The following is an 18168-nucleotide window of genomic DNA, read 5'->3' on the forward strand; positions in this document are numbered from 1 at the left end:
CAAAATGGAAGGAAAAGCCTTGAATCATCTCTCTAGAAAGAAATGGGTAGGTATTAACTTATGAAGTGTTAATTAACAGTCTGCCAGTAAAGAGGTCACCAAGATTTTGAAGTCCATGCCTCACATCTCTAACTCTCAGTTGTAGATTGAAAGGTGTATCCTTTGTTAGCTCACTGATTTTGTGCCATAGGGAACATTATTAAAGTTTGTACCCTAATTTCTGACTCCTTGTGTGCTAAGAACACCTTTTCAGCTCATGCACAAAAACATAATCTTGGTTCCAAAAATACAATTAGGATTAATTTAAACTGTATTATGCTTGAAAGAAATTCAAACTAGTCAGTACTGTAAGTTAAAACAAAATCATGGACATCTTTACTTGCAAAGAAAATCAAATTAAACAATTTTAAATGAGGAGAACTGGACGGTTTGTTGAAAAGTAAATGCATTTGTACAACCATTTAAAATTTAGTCTCATTTAAATAAATGTAAATGAATAGCCTTGCTGTTAGGAGAAATAATTCAAAATTAAGCAAGCAGTGTGAAGATTATAGTTGTTGAGTCATTGCTTTCACAAGTTCAAGCATCACTTTGGATATAAATCTCACCTAACAATGTTAATTCACAAATTGTTTGTTTAGTTCCAATGTGGTCATCGAGCCAACTCCAGCAAGGAAACACCCATTCCCTGTTTGCATCCTTTGATTCACGCACTATTACCATCTTCAGATACATTCCAGCACCGTAGCCTTCTCCATCATGACCTATGACCACCTTCGTCAGTTGGCCTAAAGATACTGCTTTCACCAAGAATGAATCAATCTGTAAGTTATAATGACAACTGTGTCAGTAAAATATTCATTACATGATTAACTGCCAAGATTTTAGAATTTGAATTTTAGCCAGGTTTTGTTAACAACATGTTATTCCCAATATCATACCTGGAACTATTTGCCACTTCTACTTTCTTTCCATTTTCTAAATGCCAGCGGTATACGTGAATAGCGTGCCCGCGCGCGGGTGTGCGTGTATACTTCTTCATTGGTGAAACCTGTCAGTAGCTGACAATCTGCATCCATAGGCAGCCAATCAAAGACCCTCATGGTTAAACAGGAAGGCTGTGCCTCACGGTCACAATTTTCCTGCCTAACTATATTGCCAGTACCAGCATAAAGGTGTACAGGTATATATCATAATTAATTTAATATTTCTCATTACAGTGGATTCACTATATTAATGCCTGAATTAGACAGAGAACACATGTCTATATCGCCAACTTCCATCAAGAAAACAAAGTTTCATATCTGATCTAATTTTATTAGGTAACTTATATTTCCCATGATTGCAATCTCCATTCAGTTACCCTCCCTTTGTTCTCATTTCCAGCAACACATGTCTAAATGAGGAACATTTCCTTTTTGTGGAAGAAACAGTGGCTGGGAATTTCTGATTAGCATCAGAACTATTCTGACCAATGTCATTCACTGAAAAAAATTACCCACTTACCTGTTCATTTTTTTTATAGCCAGTCTTCTGATTCTGGCTGCTCAATTGAACCTCAATGGCTGCAAGCACAGCAGATCTCAATTCTGTGCCAGAAAAGCTAAGCCATGCCCCTATGATGCTGGAGGAACCATGGAATGGTTCTTCAGGTCAGGAGCAGATAGCATAGAGATTTCAAATGCAAGGCACGTTTGATGATACTTCAATGGTGTTTTTCGCCTATTTTATCGTTTTTCATTACTTTTTCTGTTTCAAGTTAGCATTAAATGTTATTGTTATTAACTAATAATAAATCATTATAAATTATTATTTTAAACATTTAACGTTTAAGACAACTTTAATGATTCTCAGTGAACCTAGTTTCTCTTAACACAAAGTTGGTAGCATGGCAGGTGAACATCATGTTAGATGGGTAGCTGGAAACAGTGACAGGTTGGCAGGTGGGTAGAAGTTAGGATGGTAGGTGGGTGAGTGGGAATCAGGGTGGATCCTTCTCACTCATAAGGAAGTTAGGTGGTGAGGTTGAGTTGAGGACGGTCAGGTTGGTAAACGGGGAGAGTTGGGGGAGTCAGGACAGATCGTTTGTAAATGGCAAGTATTAAGATTGGCAGACTGTAGACTCCTGTTGGCAACAACATCAGTGGAGACAAGATGGCGCTGAAGAATGGCGATACTGTTCCATTAGTAGTGGCACAGCTCCAGGATATGGCTGACCCCGAATACCTGACAGTGGAGGTGGTAGCAATCCAGCTGCAGTGACATGCAGAGACGCAGAGGCACCTGAGTACTCACAGACTGAGCGGTGGACTTTGTGGCTTTACTTTTCTGGCAGTGAGGACCCTTGCAGAGTTGAGGAGCAATAGACAATAGACAATAGGTGCAGGAGTAGGCCATTCAGCCCTTCGTGCCTGCACCGCCATTCAATATGATCATGGCTGATCATTCCTAATCAGTATCCGCTTCCTGCCTTATCTCCATATCCCTTGATTCCACTATCTTTGAGAGCTCTATCCAACTCTTTCTTAAATGAATCCAGAGACTGGGCCTCCACTGCCCTCTGGGGCAGAGCATTCCACATAGCCACCACTCTCTGGGTGAAGAAGTTTCTCCTCATCTCTGTCCTAAATGATCTACCCCATATTTTTAAGCTGTGTCCTCTGGTTTGGCACTCACGCATCAGCGGAAACATGTTTCCTGCTGCCAGAGTGTCCAATCTTTTCATAATCTTATATGTCTCAATCATATTCCCTCTCAGCCTTCTAAACTCAAGGGTATACAAGCCCAGTCGCTTCAGTCTGTCAGTGTAAGGTAATCCCTCCATTCCAGGAATTGACCTTGTGAACCTATGCTGCACTCCCTCAATAGCCAGAATGTCTTTCCTCAAATTTGGAGACCAGAACTGCACACAGTACTCCAGGTGTGGTCTTACCAGGGCCCTGTACAGCTGCAGAAGCACCTTTTTGCTTCTATCCTCAATCCCTCTTGTTATGAAGGCCAGCATGCTATTAGCCTTCTTCAGTACCTGCTGTACCTACATGACTGGTGTACAAGAACACCCAGATCTCTCTGGACTGCCCCTTTACCTAAATTAATTCCATTGAGGTAGTAATCTGCCTTCCTGTTCTTGCCACCAAAGTGGATAACCATACATTTATCCACATTAAACTGCATCTGCCATGCATCTGCCCACTCACCTAACTTGTCCAGGTCACCCTGTAATTTCCTAACATCCTCATCACATTTCATCCTGCCACCCAGCTTTGTATCATCAGCAAATTTGCTAATATTATTGCTGATACCATCTTCTATATCATTAACATATATTGTAAAAAGCTGCGGTCCCAGCACGGATCCTTGCAGTACCCCACTGGTCACTGCCTGCCATTCCGAAATGGAGCCGTTTATCACTACCCTTTGTTTCCTATCAGCCAACCAATTTTCAATCCAATCTAGTACTTTGCCCCCAATACCATGCGCCCTAAGTTTACTCACTAACCTCCTATGTGGAACTTTATCAAAAGCTTTCTGAACGTCCAGGTACACTACATCTACTGGATCTCCCTCGTCCATCTTCAGAGTTACATCCTCAAAAAACTCCAGAAGATTAGTCAAGCACGATTTCCCCTTCATAAATCCATGCTGACTCTGTCCTATCCTGTTACTACTATCCAGATGTGCCATAATCTCATCCTTTATAATAGACTCCAGCATCTTTCCCACCACTGAGGTCAGACTAACTGGTCTATAATTTCCTGCTTTCTCTCTCCCACCTTTCTTAAAAAGTGGTATAACAATCTGGATGCTTCCTTTTCTTTTGGCAGTTTCTTTTATTTCTGCTTCTGTATCTAATGCTGTCTTTTGTCTACTTAGATTGTGCTGGAGAATGGCGATGTTATACACTTTTCAATCTAGTCCTGTATTCTTGTACTTGAGTACAAGTAACAATCCAAAAAAAATCAGATCAGGAGTGAGATGGAAGATCAGTTTTATAAATCCCAGGAGATGGAGTAATTTTAATCTCTTTACCTTTTACAGGGAATATTCAATAGAATCCCTACAATGTAGAAGCCAACTCTCCTAAAAACATCCCACTCAGAGTTATCCCTGTAACCTTGCATTTCCCATAGCTAACCCATCTATGGGGTAATTTAGCATGGCCAATCCACCAAACATGCACATCTTTGGACTGCATTTGAAAACTGGAATACCCAGGCGAAACCCACGAAGACTCAGGGAGAATGTGCAAACTCTACAACGTCACCTGAAGGTGGAATCAAACTCGAATCCCTGGTACTGTGAGGTAGCAGTGCTGACCACTGAGCCCCTGTGCTGTGGTGAACCGTGTTGGAATCTTCCTATGGATTTTTTGCATTTTGTTTCTGGTTTGGTACTCAGCACTCCGTGGGGCATGGATGAACTTGCCGTAAGACATGATCTACACTCAGGTGAGTGACCCTTAACAAGCTTTTAAAATCATGATTTTATCTATAAGAGGAGATCTACCTGTTACTCTATGCACTTACATCCTGGTTGCATTTATTTTCTGTGTAAAATTGTTTATTGTGCACTTGCTCAATAGTTATTTAGCAAAGGTAAAGTTAATCCTTTACTCCTGTGAATTTGCAGGCTCAGCTGGCTCTTCCTTACATGCATAATAAAGGGCAGTGTTCAAGAGCAATCACAGTGGAGGTAATTTAAATGTTGGAGGGGACTGAAAGCCCTGTAAAGAGTTGGACAGATCTGAAATGAGCATACATTTGGATAGTAAACACACCACCCTTAAAACCTTTTATTTGTTTACCTTGAGTGATAGCCCCCAACATCACTCCCCTCAAAAAAACCCCACCACATTTCAACTCTCTTTTCCAGTTCACTCTCCCAAGTTCTCTCTGTCCTCACCTGATTTATCTTCTAAACTTCCAAGTCCACAAATTCATTCAGCACTAACTCACCTTTGCCAGTTCTGACTATCCACACCAGAATTTCTTGTCCTGTTCCATCCCCTGTGCCATACAGATATACAACAAAAAAAAACCTCTGACCTTATATACCACTGCACAATGTTGACTTTTGCATGCCATCGTTAAATGATTGTGATTAAGATTCTCATGCACTACTGACTTCATATTATAAGACACACTTTATTCAAATGAAATTCACATTAACTAGCAACCATTGTATTAAATAGTAATCATAGCATGCAAATATATTACAAGTATGAATTCACCGCAGGCTGGGTGATGCTTTACATGCCAAAAGCACAAAGCTGACTTTACCGCTATATCTCCAACTTCCATCAGGAAAACAAAGTTTTATATCTGATCTAATTTTATTAGGTAACTTATATTTCCCATGCTTGCAATCTCCATTCAGTTACCCTCCCTTTGTTCTCATTTCCATCAACTATCCTAACAGGAATAAAGAGTACTGAGCTAATGGTAAGACTACACTTGGTGGTTTGGATGAACAGAGAAATCTGTGTCCATGTACATAGATCCCTGAAAGTTGCCACCCAGGTTGATAGGGTTGTCAAGAAGGCATATGGTGTGTTAGCTTTTATGGGTACAGTGATTGAGTTTTGGAGCCATCAGGTCATGTTGCTTCTGTACAAAATCTTGGTGTGGCTGTACTTGGAGTATTGCGTACAATTCTGGTTGCTGCATTATAGGAAGGAAATGGAAAGGGTTTGGAAAGAGTTCAGAGGAGATTTACTAGAATGTTGCCAAGTATGGAGAGAAAGTTTTATGAGGAGAGGCTGAGGTACTTGAGGCTGTCTTTGTTAGAGAAAGGAAGGTTGAAAAGTGTCTTAATTGAGACATATAAGATAGTCAGAGGGTTAGATAAGGTGACAGTGAGAGCTTTTTTCCTCAGATGGTGATGACTATCAAGAGGGGACAAAGCTTTAAATTTAATGGTGATAGATATAGGACAGATGTCTAAGGTAGTTTCTTTAGGGGCATGGAACGTACTGCCTGCAACAGTAGTAGACCCACTAACTTTAAGGGCATTTAAATGGTCATTGGATAAGCATATGGATGAAAATGGAATAGTGTAGGATTGATGAGCTTCAGGTTGGTTTCACAGGTCGGTACAACAATGAGGGTCAAAGGGCCTATTCTGCGCTGTTATGTTCTATGTTCTATCTTAACCTCAAAATACATTTAATTCTTTAACATAAGTATAGTACCTTGCTTTGTTGGAACTTTTCTCCATGTACTAATGACTTTTCAAGCTTTCTAATTCCAGTGTCTCCTCTTTCACCATGTAGTATTACAAATACATTAGCATAGGTTTCAGCTGCCCAACGATCACCAATATGTACATAAACAAGATAATGGTTCACTGCAAAATAAAAGGTGGTTAGAAAATAACACAAATCCAAAATCTGAGGATTATCAGGAGTTCCACCAGTTATAACCCCAGTAAGAGATGAGCAAAACTCACTGGAAATTCAGAAGCCTGGCTAAGCCAAATCTGATGTTTCTGCAATTTATGGGTATGTTTTAGCATAACCTTGGCCACCCACTTAAGTGACATATATCATCAAGACTTGAGGTATTCCAAAGACCTGGAATTCCTGTTTCTTTGCCTCATTTTGGACTTGGTGAAGTATCGGAGGCAAATAAATAACGTGAGTTAGTGTATCAACTAGAAACAGATCGAAGGGATCTTGTCTGTGGTATGCAGACAAGGCAAGCAGACCAGTTCTCCAATGAAAGTTCATTGAGAAAGGTTCTCCACCATTGGGGTGCACTTTTTATTATTTCTTGACAGGCAAGGTAAATAATATAAAATATATGACAGAAGTAATCCACTTTGCTCTTCTGCCTGGCAGCGTGGTCCATACTGGGAATTTAAATTTGTAAAATTCATATCTAGGTTTTGGGCCACTTCTTACAATTCCCAGAGAAACTGACTTAAAATTTTTTTAGAAGTTAACTTCCAGTGACCAACATAAATGACAATATTTCAATTTTAAAAGTTTTACTGTAACACTGATTAAACGTGATTTCAAGTACTCTAAACTATGGAAGGACTTCATGGTTAATACTTGAAAAAAATTCATTTCCATGATTATACTTTGCACTGACCCTTAAGTAGACACTCTGCTCAGCATCAGCCCAAAAATGAATCTGAGCTCCAAATGTCTAGCTTCTTTTCTTTCCCTTTTCCAGCAGAATGATCACTAATCTCTAAACTGGCTTTTCAGGTTCGGATTACCTTAAAGATTCTTCCTGTAGTCAAAGCTATCCTCAGTTTCAAATCCTCAGAAATTCAACTTTTTCAATCTGAGAGTGAGTTCCCAATGACATTCTCGATGGTGAACCATAGAGAATTAAAAGTCTCTGTCTCTATCTCCATCTCCATCTTGAATATTGAGACTGTTTGTGAGCTTCACTGATATTTTAAGAAAACACCTTGTAAGCCAATCCTAATGTGGCTTCCAATGAAATCTTCCCCTCTCAAAGTCAAATTCCATGGAAACAAAAGACATCTTGAAGATTTGGGCCTTGTAGTCAGATACAAAGGCTAATTAGCTACCCTTTAATCTCTACTCTTCATCTTAAACAATATAAAAGGAGTAAGTGCTAAAAATATTCACACAATCACAAGTGAGATGTGGGAGCAGTGGATGGGTGGTGGAGGGCATGGACCCAATGGAAACAGGACATTCATAGAAGGAGCCCCCTCATCCTGCCTTTACCTGAGATCATGCAAGGGTGGGTTAGTAAATTTGCAGATGACACAAAGGTTGGAGTTGTCGTTGATAATATAGAGGGCTCCTGCAGGCTGCAGTGCGACATAGACAGGATGCAGAACTGGGCTGAGAAATGGCAGATGGAGTTCAACCTGGATAAATGCGAAGTGATGCATTTTGGAACGCAAATGCTGAATATAGGATTAAAGACAGGATTCTTGGCAGTGTGGAGGAACAGAGGGATCTGGGTGTGCAAGCACATAGATCCCTCAAAGTTGCCACTCAAGTGGCTAGGGTTGTTAAGAAAGCATATGGTGTTTTGGCTTTCATTAACAAGGGGATCAAGTTTAAGAGCTGCAAGGTTTTGCTGCAACTCTCCAAGTCCCTGGTGAGACCACACTTGGAATATTGTGTCCAGTTTTGGTTGTCCTACTATAGAAAAGATAAAAAGGCTTTGGAGAGGGTGCAAAGAAGGTTTACCAGGATGCTGCCTGGACTGGAGGGCTTGCCTTATGAAGGAAGGTTGAATAAGCTTGGACTTTTCTCTCTGGAAAGAAGGAGGAAGAGAGGAGACCTGATCAAGGTATACAAAATAATGAAAGGAATAGATAGAGACAACAGGCAGAGACTTTTTTCCAGGGCAAGATTGACTGGTAAGAGATGTCATAGTTTGAAGATATTAGGAGGAAGATATGAAGGAGATGTCAGAGGTAGGTTCTTTGCGCAGAGAGTTTGAATGCATGGAATGCGTTGCCAGCTGTGGTGATGGAAGCAGAGTCATTGGGGACATTTAAGCAACTGCTGGACATGCACATGGATAGCAGTGAGTTGAGGGGTGCCTAGGTTAAGTTACTATATTTTACATTAGGATTAAATCTCGGCACAACATCATGGGCCAAAGGGCCTGTTTTGTGCTGTACTTTTCTATGTCCTATGAAACTGTGAAACAAATGAGAATTCCAAAAACAAGTAAAGGATTATATTACTTCAACATCTTAACAGCAGTGCTAAAGCTTGTCCTTGAACCTATTCTTAGAGAATTAAATTGTGATGTTAATTTAGATAATAAACGGTATTAAAGATCAAGTATACATCTGTCCCACCTAATTAAATGCCTTTTCCTGACTCCTACCTCACCTCCACTGGGACCAGAACATTTCCTCTCTTTTTGTCTTCATGGGATTTGGGTATTGCTGGCTGGGCCTGCATTTATTGCTCATCCGACTGCGGCAGTCCTTTTGCTGCAGGGACCCCAACATTGCTCGTAGTGAGGGAATTTCAGAATTTTTTCCCCAGCAACACTGAAGGTAATGTATTTCTAAGTCAGGATGGTGAATGGCTTGGAGGTGAACTTACAGTTGTTCTTATGCACATCAGTCTGCTGTGTCAAACTCATTTGTACATTCAATGGGATAGTTAAAGGCCTAATTCACATGTAAGATTCATGTAATCTCCAACTGTACACCAAAGTTTGAGCTTAGATTTCAGAAAAGTGGTTGTAACTGAACATTTCCAAAATTGAGTGGGGACAAAAACTAATGAAGGAGCAGTGTTTGACTGACACCTTTGACTGTCAATTAACTATCAATTAATATGTCGAGAATACTTTTTCAGCCACTTTTGAAAATCTGCATAATAGGAGAGGCTAGCATAAACAAGATGATACAAAGTGGAAATATCAGCAGAGAGAAAGCTACTACAACTTCATCTCAAGGAAATTCAGATCAGCCAAGAAACACAGACAGTTGGGTATCCATGGCAGATCTCCTGCCAGAAGTATCATTCAAGCCATCTGAAGGGAAGTGACACTGGGACTGAATGCCAATTCTCAATTGAAGAATAGTATCACAAACAGTTCAATGATCTCAACAGCCTGGTAACACATAGATAATTTCCCCCTTTTCTTCCTTAGTCACTCCAGCAGTAGCACTCCCCACACTCAAAGGAATAGCTGCACAACACACTTTAGTTAAAGGGATGTCATAATCTTGCAATATGATTAATGATTCTAACAGCACTGGGTCCCTATCCAATGTGATGTTTCCATACTTGTGAAACCATGAAACAGTTTATTTAAAAGCTTTACTGATGATACATAATAGATTTAGATTAAGATTACCAACAGTGTTGTAACAGGCCCTTCAGCCTGACAAGTCCACACCGACCCACTGGAGAGCAACCCACCCAGACCCATTCCCCTAACTAATACACCTAACACTACAGGCAATTTAGTATGGCCAATTCACCTAACCTGCACATCTTTGAACTGTGGGAAAAAAAACTGGAGCACCCAGAGGAAACCCACGCAGACACAGGGAGAGTATACAAACTCCACACAGGCAGATGCCCAAGGTCAAGAATTGAACCTGAGTCACCTGGCAACTGTGAGGCAGCAGTGCTAACCACTGAGCTACCGTGCCATCATAGTGCTGACTATGAAATGAGTCCTACTCAGGGAATAAAATGGTAGTTTGCTCAGTTTTACATTTTACATTTGATACTCCAAAAGTATCGTGGCCAAATGGTTACCTCCATTGACTGATGATTAGATGCTACTTACTAACTGATTAAAATTTCCATTTATTTTCAACTATCACAATCTCAGGATACTCACACTCACTTTGAAGGAAACTAAGAAGTATAGTCACCATCTAGTTCAGAAACTACTATGGCCAATTTGCACACAGCAAAATCCCACATTCAACAATGTATTTCAATATTGTTGGTTGATTGATAAATATTGATGAAGATATTAGGGAGTACATTCAGCCAATAATACACAGTGAAACAAAAACAGAAACTGCTAGAGAACATTAGCAGCTCTAGCAGCATTTGTGGAGAGAAAGGAGAGCTAACATTTCAATTCCAGAAATGTGTTCTGAAGATGGGTCACAGTATTCAAAACTGTACATGACCACATCCAACAAAATTTATCATCCATTAATTTTGAGACCAAAACCTATGAATTGCTTGCTATACAAGTAAACAAACATTCAGTATAACATTCCCGTATCTGGTCCTTCACCTGATATGGACGCTACTTCAAGTAAATGGGTTAATACAAGAGTTAAAACAAAGGACACAGAAATGTTGTACAAAAATTATGAATATCCAGAAAAAGGTATTTATCAATAAGTAAGAGTTATGATCCAAGTTTAGCAAATGTTAATTATAGATTATATATTTTGTAAATCATAGCAACAAAAGCTGCATTTTCTCATTTGTGCTTGTTCCAAATGCTGAAAACTATTATGCAGAGTTCGAAAATAATCAAGCGTAATATTCTGAAAGAATATCCAACCTCGATTCTATTTATGGTATTTTCTATATATTAGTCACATTCTTTTGAGTCATAAATCTGAAGTTTATTTATCCATATATTAGAAAATTACACATTTGGTCTGGGTTCTATGTTTATGTGTAGAGATGGGCAATGAGAATGCCACATGTTGCGTTGTCATGTTGCCTTAACTTTATGGGTCTGTCTGGTCTGGAATCTATGCTATAATAAAGCACACCCCACTCCCGTTCTACCTAAGAAATAAATGCTCTACATGATATATAGTAATACAAATCTTAAACATTTGACCAAATCACTGAAGCAAACTAGATGATTCACCAAATTTGGCAAGGGTAGAATATCAGAGTGCACAATTTAGGTACAAGTGGAGTGCACAAGTGGAGCACCCAAAGCTATTCAGTTAATCCTGGATTATGTCAACTATACCCTTTTGAAGTCTGGAGAATTGAAAATATGACAGGCCTATTGTGGTTAAAATGTAAAGGGATGTTTTAAAATTTTCATTTGGGACACATATCAAAGAATTATATGAGTGTGCCTTTTATTTAGTTTAACCCAGAATTGGCCAAAAGGACTGAAGTGAAAAAGAAATGCTCACTCTCACTGTTTACAAATTCAACCATGTGGAATAATCCAGATTCATTCATAGAATTGTAGAATCTCCATAGTGTGGAAGCAGGCCATTCAGCCCACTGAGTCCACAGCACCCCTCTGAATAGCATCCCACCCAGACCCAATCTCCACTCAATCCCTGAAATCGTGCATTCCCCATGATTAATCTACCTAGCTTGCACATCTCTGGACACAATAGGTAATTTGGCAATGGCCAATCCACCCAAACTGCACATCTTTGGACCATGGGAGGAAACCTATGCAGAGAGAATGTGAAACTCAACACAGACAGTCACCCAAGGTTGGAATTTAATCTAGGACCCTGATGCTGTGAGGCAACAGTACTAATCATTGTGCAAATTTGGAGGGGAAAAGAGAGCCAAAAGGGCAGGATTCTCTTTACTGGGTTTCAAACTGAAAAATCATAACAAATCCCAGTGAAATTAAAAATTAATGTATTGTGGAAAGGAAATCATAGGAGCAAGAAGATAGACATCACTTTGTTCAAGTCAAGCTGCATTCTACAGTTGGAAGCATAATCAAGAAGACTGCAGTGACATTTCCATTTAATAAAAGCCGTGTCATGCTACCGAAATGGTAAACTTATAAATATCAATGACAAAGATTAAACTGGCTTGGATTGCTTCAAATTATTCTAGAAACCCAGTGTGACAGGCAAGAATCTTTCAGAAAACAGCAGAATGACAGGCAGAGCTCAATGCAAGACAAAATTACCCACAGAAAAGGAAATTTTTATAGCATGCTCAATGTTTTGCCTAATTAAAGGAAAGACATGAACCATTATCACAGTTATCTCTTCAGTCTCACTCAATATTTTTTATATTACTCCATTTCATCATTTGTACTATGTATTTCGAAAAACATCACTTGATATCGGTCTTATATAGATCAGTATAGCACAGGAACAGGCCCTTTGTCCCACCATGTCTGTGTCAATCACAATACTATTTTAAACAAATCCCATCTGCCTCCATTTGGTCTTATCTCACCATTTTCTGCTGTTCATGAATCTGTCTAAATGCTATTGTATCTGCTTCTACCACCTCTCCTGGCAGCATATTTGAGGCACCAACTACCCTCTGTGTAAAGATTTTCCTTACCCATCTCTTTTAACCTTGTCCCCTTTCATCTGAAACCTATGCCCTCTAGTATTTGACATTTCAGTCTGGTAAAGAGAGCTTGACTATACATCCTATTCATGCCCCTCATAATTTTACATACTTTTAAATATCTCAGACCTTGATTCAATTTCTGAGCAGACTGTTTCATCAAACTCTCAAGTCAGAATTAGTTTGTTATATTACTATTGAATAAAATAGGCTTGAAAACTTGAAAAAGAAACCAGAAAAAGCATCTGGCAGATTCAGCTCGCCGCTTGAAAACTGGGCATCAACAACTCAAGGCACATGCCATGGGCATCAGCCACAGATATTGGCAACTGAAATGAACAGCCTCTACCCCTGGATAGCTTTGACAATTATTGTAATGCTGCAAGCCTCAAAAGTCAAGCCTCTGCCCAGGGGATCCCAGCCGAGTAAGTCAAGGGCAGCCTTTGATACTAGCCCAGGCTGTACACAGGCTGGTCTAGATCCAAATTGTATCCTCACAATCAGTGAAAAGGCAAATGACAGGCAGCATACCATCCATTTATAGTCCATACATACATCAATCTCCAGTTCATGCTGAGTGTGTCCTGCCCAAGAGGCTCCAGTGCAGGTGTTGCTGTGAATTTTTGATTTCCAACACAGTAGAAGGTAAAAGTCAGTGCTGTTCAGGCAATGGTTTCCAGCTTCCAGTTCCATGCCACCGCAGGAATTGCAAAACGTGGGCCCACACCTCCCCCTCACCTCCATCCAAGGCCCCAAAGGAGCCTTCCACATCCGTTGCTCCCAATGTGGTCTCTTCTACATTGGGGAGACTAGATGCCTTCGTGCAGAGCACTTTAGGGAACATCTCTGGGAAACTCCCACCACCCCGTGGCTCAACATTTCAACTCCCCCTCCCACTCTGCCGAGGACATGCAGGTCCTGGGCCTCCTCCACCACCACTCCCTCACCACCTGACGCCAGGAGGAAGAACGCCTCATCTTCCGACTTGGAACACTTCAACCGCAGGGCATCAATGTGAACTTCACAAGTTTCCTCATTTTCCCTCCCCCCACCTTCCCCCAGTTTCAACCTTCCAGTTCAGCACCATCCTCATGACCTGTCCTACCTGCCAATCTTCCTTCCCACCTATCCATTCCACCCTCCTCTCTGACCTATCACTTTCATCCCCATCCCCATTTACCTATTGTATTCTTTGCTACCTTCTCCCCAGCTCCATCCCCCATCCATTTATCTCTCCACCCTGGAGGCTCCCTGCCTTCATTCCTGATGAAGGGCTTTTGCCTGAAATGTTGATTTTCCTGCTCCTTGGATGCTGCCTGACCTGCTGTGCTTTTCTAGCACCACTCTAATCTAGATTTTCAATGTTAGTTTTTGTTGCAGCCTGATATGCAAATCTTTGCTTCAATGTGTCCTGCAAGTGGATCAGAGAGAGGTGGCATAGGATACTGAGGGATAGGCTATTTTTGGATGCCAATGACCATTGATGAGAAGGTATGTGGAATTGATGCCCATGAATTTTGGCTTGAGATGCTGTTACATTGTGACCAATATGGAGATTCTTTGCAGCCAGCAGTGAGCTGAAATCACTATGTACCAACTCTAACTTCTATGTCAAGGTTTCTCAGCATCTAGTTTCCTTGCAGCAGGTGGTAGCTTAGGAATCTGCATTTCAATTAGGAGAGATGCACAGTTATTATAATCATTAGCAACCTACAATTCCTGGGTGATTCCTGAACTGGCATTCCTTTTAGTGAGGACTGATTGTTAAACTCCTGATGCACAGAATGTGTTTCAGGTGTAACTCAGTTAGATTAGATTAGACTTACAGTGTGGAAACAGGCCCTTCGGCCCAACAAGTCCACACCGACCCGCCGAAGCGAAACCCACCCATACCCCTACATTTACCCCTTACCTAACACTACGGGCAATTTAGCATGGCCAATTCACCTAACCCGCACATCTTTGGACTGTGGGAGGAAACCGGAGCACCCGGAGGAAATCCACGCAGACACGGGGAGAACGTGCAAACTCCACACAGTCAGTCACCTGAGTCGGGAACTGAACCCGGGTCTCAGGTGCTGTGAGGCAGCAGTGCTAACCACTGTGCCACCGTGCCGCCCAGTTCTCATTAGGGGATTGTTGATTCAGTCGCTGGTTACAGTCTGTGTGTTACTCTTTTCTCTCTTTACTCCTTTTTTTTGAGAAAAGGACGATGTTACTTTTATGGTAGGGCTTAGGCCTTGGACTCTAGTTTTCTCTGCTTTTTGTATGTATTTTCACTTTTTATTGGTGGTTGGACTGAGGCCTTGTGGAAAACATACATTTTAACCAGAGGAGCTGTTCCTGTGGGGAGGCCTAGGCCTGGGACTGGGCCTCCTGGAGATTGAACACCTGTGTGTGCTGGGAGGTGAGCAGTTGCTGTATCCTGGTGTTTGGGAGAACACCTTTCCCTCAGGAGTGGACCAAACTGCTGTGAGTTAACTGTTCCTGTGAGTGGGCCTGGCTCTCCAAGGCTGGGCCTGGACTCTATGGAGACTGAACACCTGTGTGCTGTGGGATGTGCATTTGCTGCCTTCAGGAGTGGACTCTGCCCTTGGTTGTGGACTCTGTCTTTAGTAATGGACTCTGCAGGTTGGAGTGGACTCTATTTCTGACCATGCACATCGTATACTGGAGTGGACTCTTTCTGGCAATGGGTTTTATATCTTGAAGACTCTATGTATGGATTTGAACTGTGCACCAGAAAGGACTCTTTTTTTATATATATTGTGGTGTTTCCTGTATCTATCACCTGCGCTGTCTGGGTCTGGCAGGCCTTGTCGTGAGTTGGGAGGCCCATGCGTCACCCTGAAAGCTGTCACCCTGAGAGCTGGAAGGTGGGTAGGCCATCCTGTGAACCTGAAGGTTGGTAGGCTGCCCTGAAAGCTAGAGGGTTTGGTAGGCCACCCTGATGCCAGTCACCCCGAGAGCCAGATGGTGAGTAGGCTGTTCTGAGCGCTGTTGTCTCGATTAAGGGGTAATCGGGACGGGCTGTCCTAGAGGTGGTCAAAAGGTGTCAGAGCAGCCGAGAGCCAGAAGGCCCGTAGGGACAGCTGAGATCCGGAAGGCTTGTGGGCTACCCTAGATGCTGTCGTCCCAGGGAAGGGGACGGGCTGCCCTGGAGGTGGTCGAAAGGTGTGCTAGGATAGCCCACTAGTCGGAGGCGCAACAGGGTGGGTGAGAGCCCAATGGTATGTAGGGGCAGACCGAGAGCCAGAAGGCGGGTAGCCGTCCTCGGCGCTGTCACCCCGGGCAGGTACTGGGGCGGGCTGCCCTAGAGGTGGTCGAAAAGTGATGAGGGTGGTTAGTGAAGCCGGAAGGTGGGTAGGCTGTCCAAACCGCTGTCTCCCTGGGCGGGTACTGGGGCAGGCTGTCCTAGAGGTGGTCGAAAGGTGTGTGAGGGCGGACCGAGAACTGGAAGGGGCACGGGGTGGACCGAGAACTGGAATGTGGGTAGGGGCGGGCTGCCTTAGTGGTCGAAAGGTGGGAGGGGTGGGGGCTTGCTGGGTCTGTATTGTCTGCACTTCTGTATGTAACCGTATTGTTTAATGTACAAATGTCACTGTCTTGTCATGTGTGGAACTGGGATTTGAGGTTTGCTCTAGTCTCCCTGTAAAATGGTCGAACGGTAGGGTTTGGGGCCTAGCTTTGCTGCTCCTCTCCCTTGTAAAACTGCTGTCTCTTGTACAGCTGTAAATGTTTATTGTAAACTGTTTTGTAATTTGTTGAATAAAATAAAAAAATATAACCAGGAGATTCAGTCTCCTCAGTTTCGGAGACTGATTCTGTGCTGGCTGGTATTATAGTCAGTATGTTGCTGTTAGTTTCTCTTTCCCTTTTCTTTTTGGAAGGGGAAACCTGATTCCTGAACTGGCTGAACTATTTAGCCAGTTTGTTAACTGGCATTCCTTTTAGTGAGGACTGATTGTTAAACTCCTGATGCACAGAATGTTTCAGGTGTAACTCAGTTCTCATTAGGGGATTGTTGCTTCACTGGCTGGTTACAGCCTGTTACTCTTTTCTCTTTTTACTCCATTTTTTTGAGAAAAGGACACTGTTAATTTTATGGTAGGGCTTAGCCCTTAGACTCTAGTTTTCTCTGCTTTTTGTATGTATTTTCACTTTTTTTTTGGTGATTGGACTGAGCCTTTGTGGAAGACATACATTCTACCAGAGGAGCTGTTCCTGTGGGGAGGCCTAGCCCTGGGACTGGGCCTCTGAAGATTGAACACCTGTGTGTGCTGGGAGGTGAGCAGTTGCTGTATCCTGGAGTTAGGGAAAGGTGTTCTCCCAGAAGAGTGGACCAAACTGCTGTGAGTTAACTGCACCTGTACAATGTACTGTTCCTGTGAGTGGGCCTGGTTTTCCAAGTCTGAGTCAGGACTCTGTGGGGACTAAACAACTGTGTGCTGTGGGGTGTGCATTTGCTGTCTTCCGGAGTGGACTCTGCTCTTGGTTGTGGACTCTGTTTTTAGTAATGGACTCTGCCATTTGGAGCGGACTCTATTTCTGACCACGCATGTCATATACTGGAGTGGACTCTTCCTGGCAATGGATTTTATATCTTCAAGACTGTTATGTATGGTTTTGGACTGTGTACCAGAAAGGACTTTTTTATCACCTGCACTGTCTTGTGTGTCCCTGGGTCTGGGAGGCTCATACGTCACCCTGAAAGCTGTCACCCTGAGAGCTGGAAGGTGGGTAGGCCATCCTGTGAACCTGAAGGTTGGTAGGCTGCCCTGAAAGCTAGAGGGTTTGGTAGGCCACTCTGATGCCAGTCATCCCGAGAGCCAGAGGGTGAGTAGGCTGTTCTGAGCGCTGTCGTCCCGATAAGGGGTAATCGGGACGGGCTGTCCTAGAGGTGGTCGAAAGGTGAGGGCGGACCGAGAACCGGAAGGTGGGTAGGGGCGGGCTGCCTTAGTGGTCAAAAGGTGGGAGGGGTGGAGGCTTGCTGGGTCTGTATTGTCTGCACTTCTGTATGTAACCATATTGTTTAATGTACAAATGTCATTGTCACTGTCTTGTTAAATATGGAACTAGGATTTGAGGGTTGTCCTCATCTCCCTGTAAAATGGTCAAACGATGGGGTTTGGGGCCTAGCTTTGCTGCTCCTCTCCCTTAAAATTGCTGTCTCTTGTACAGCTGTAAATGTTTATTGTAAACTGTTTTGTAATTTGTTTAAAATAAAAGTATAACCAGGAGATAATACAAGCGCTACTGCAGTTAGGCAATAAGTGTGGGGATTAAAAAAAAATGACCAGGAAATAGCACTACCGCTGTTGGAGGGGATGGTATTGTAACTAGAAGATTTAGAATCTCCTCAGTTTAGGGAATTGACTGTGTGCTAGCTAGGCCATAGTCAGTGTGTTCCTGCTATTAAAGAG

General features: G+C 42.3%; 1 protein-coding gene across 1 annotated transcript in view; it reads right to left on the reverse strand.

Moving 5' to 3' along the window:
- LOC132815212 (lipoxygenase homology domain-containing protein 1-like) overlaps positions 1-18168 on the reverse strand; it is a 202642-nt gene that overhangs the window by 173037 nt on the left and 11437 nt on the right. Inside the window, exons 3-4 of the mRNA XM_060824026.1 lie at positions 6191-6345; positions 609-822 (exon numbers count right to left, since the gene is read on the reverse strand). Coding sequence (XP_060680009.1) covers positions 609-822; positions 6191-6345 — 369 coding nt within the window. The remainder of the gene's footprint in view (positions 1-608; positions 823-6190; positions 6346-18168) is intronic.

This window comes from Hemiscyllium ocellatum, chromosome 4 (assembly GCF_020745735.1).
Source record: "Hemiscyllium ocellatum isolate sHemOce1 chromosome 4, sHemOce1.pat.X.cur, whole genome shotgun sequence".
Taxonomy (NCBI): domain Eukaryota; kingdom Metazoa; phylum Chordata; class Chondrichthyes; order Orectolobiformes; family Hemiscylliidae; genus Hemiscyllium; species Hemiscyllium ocellatum.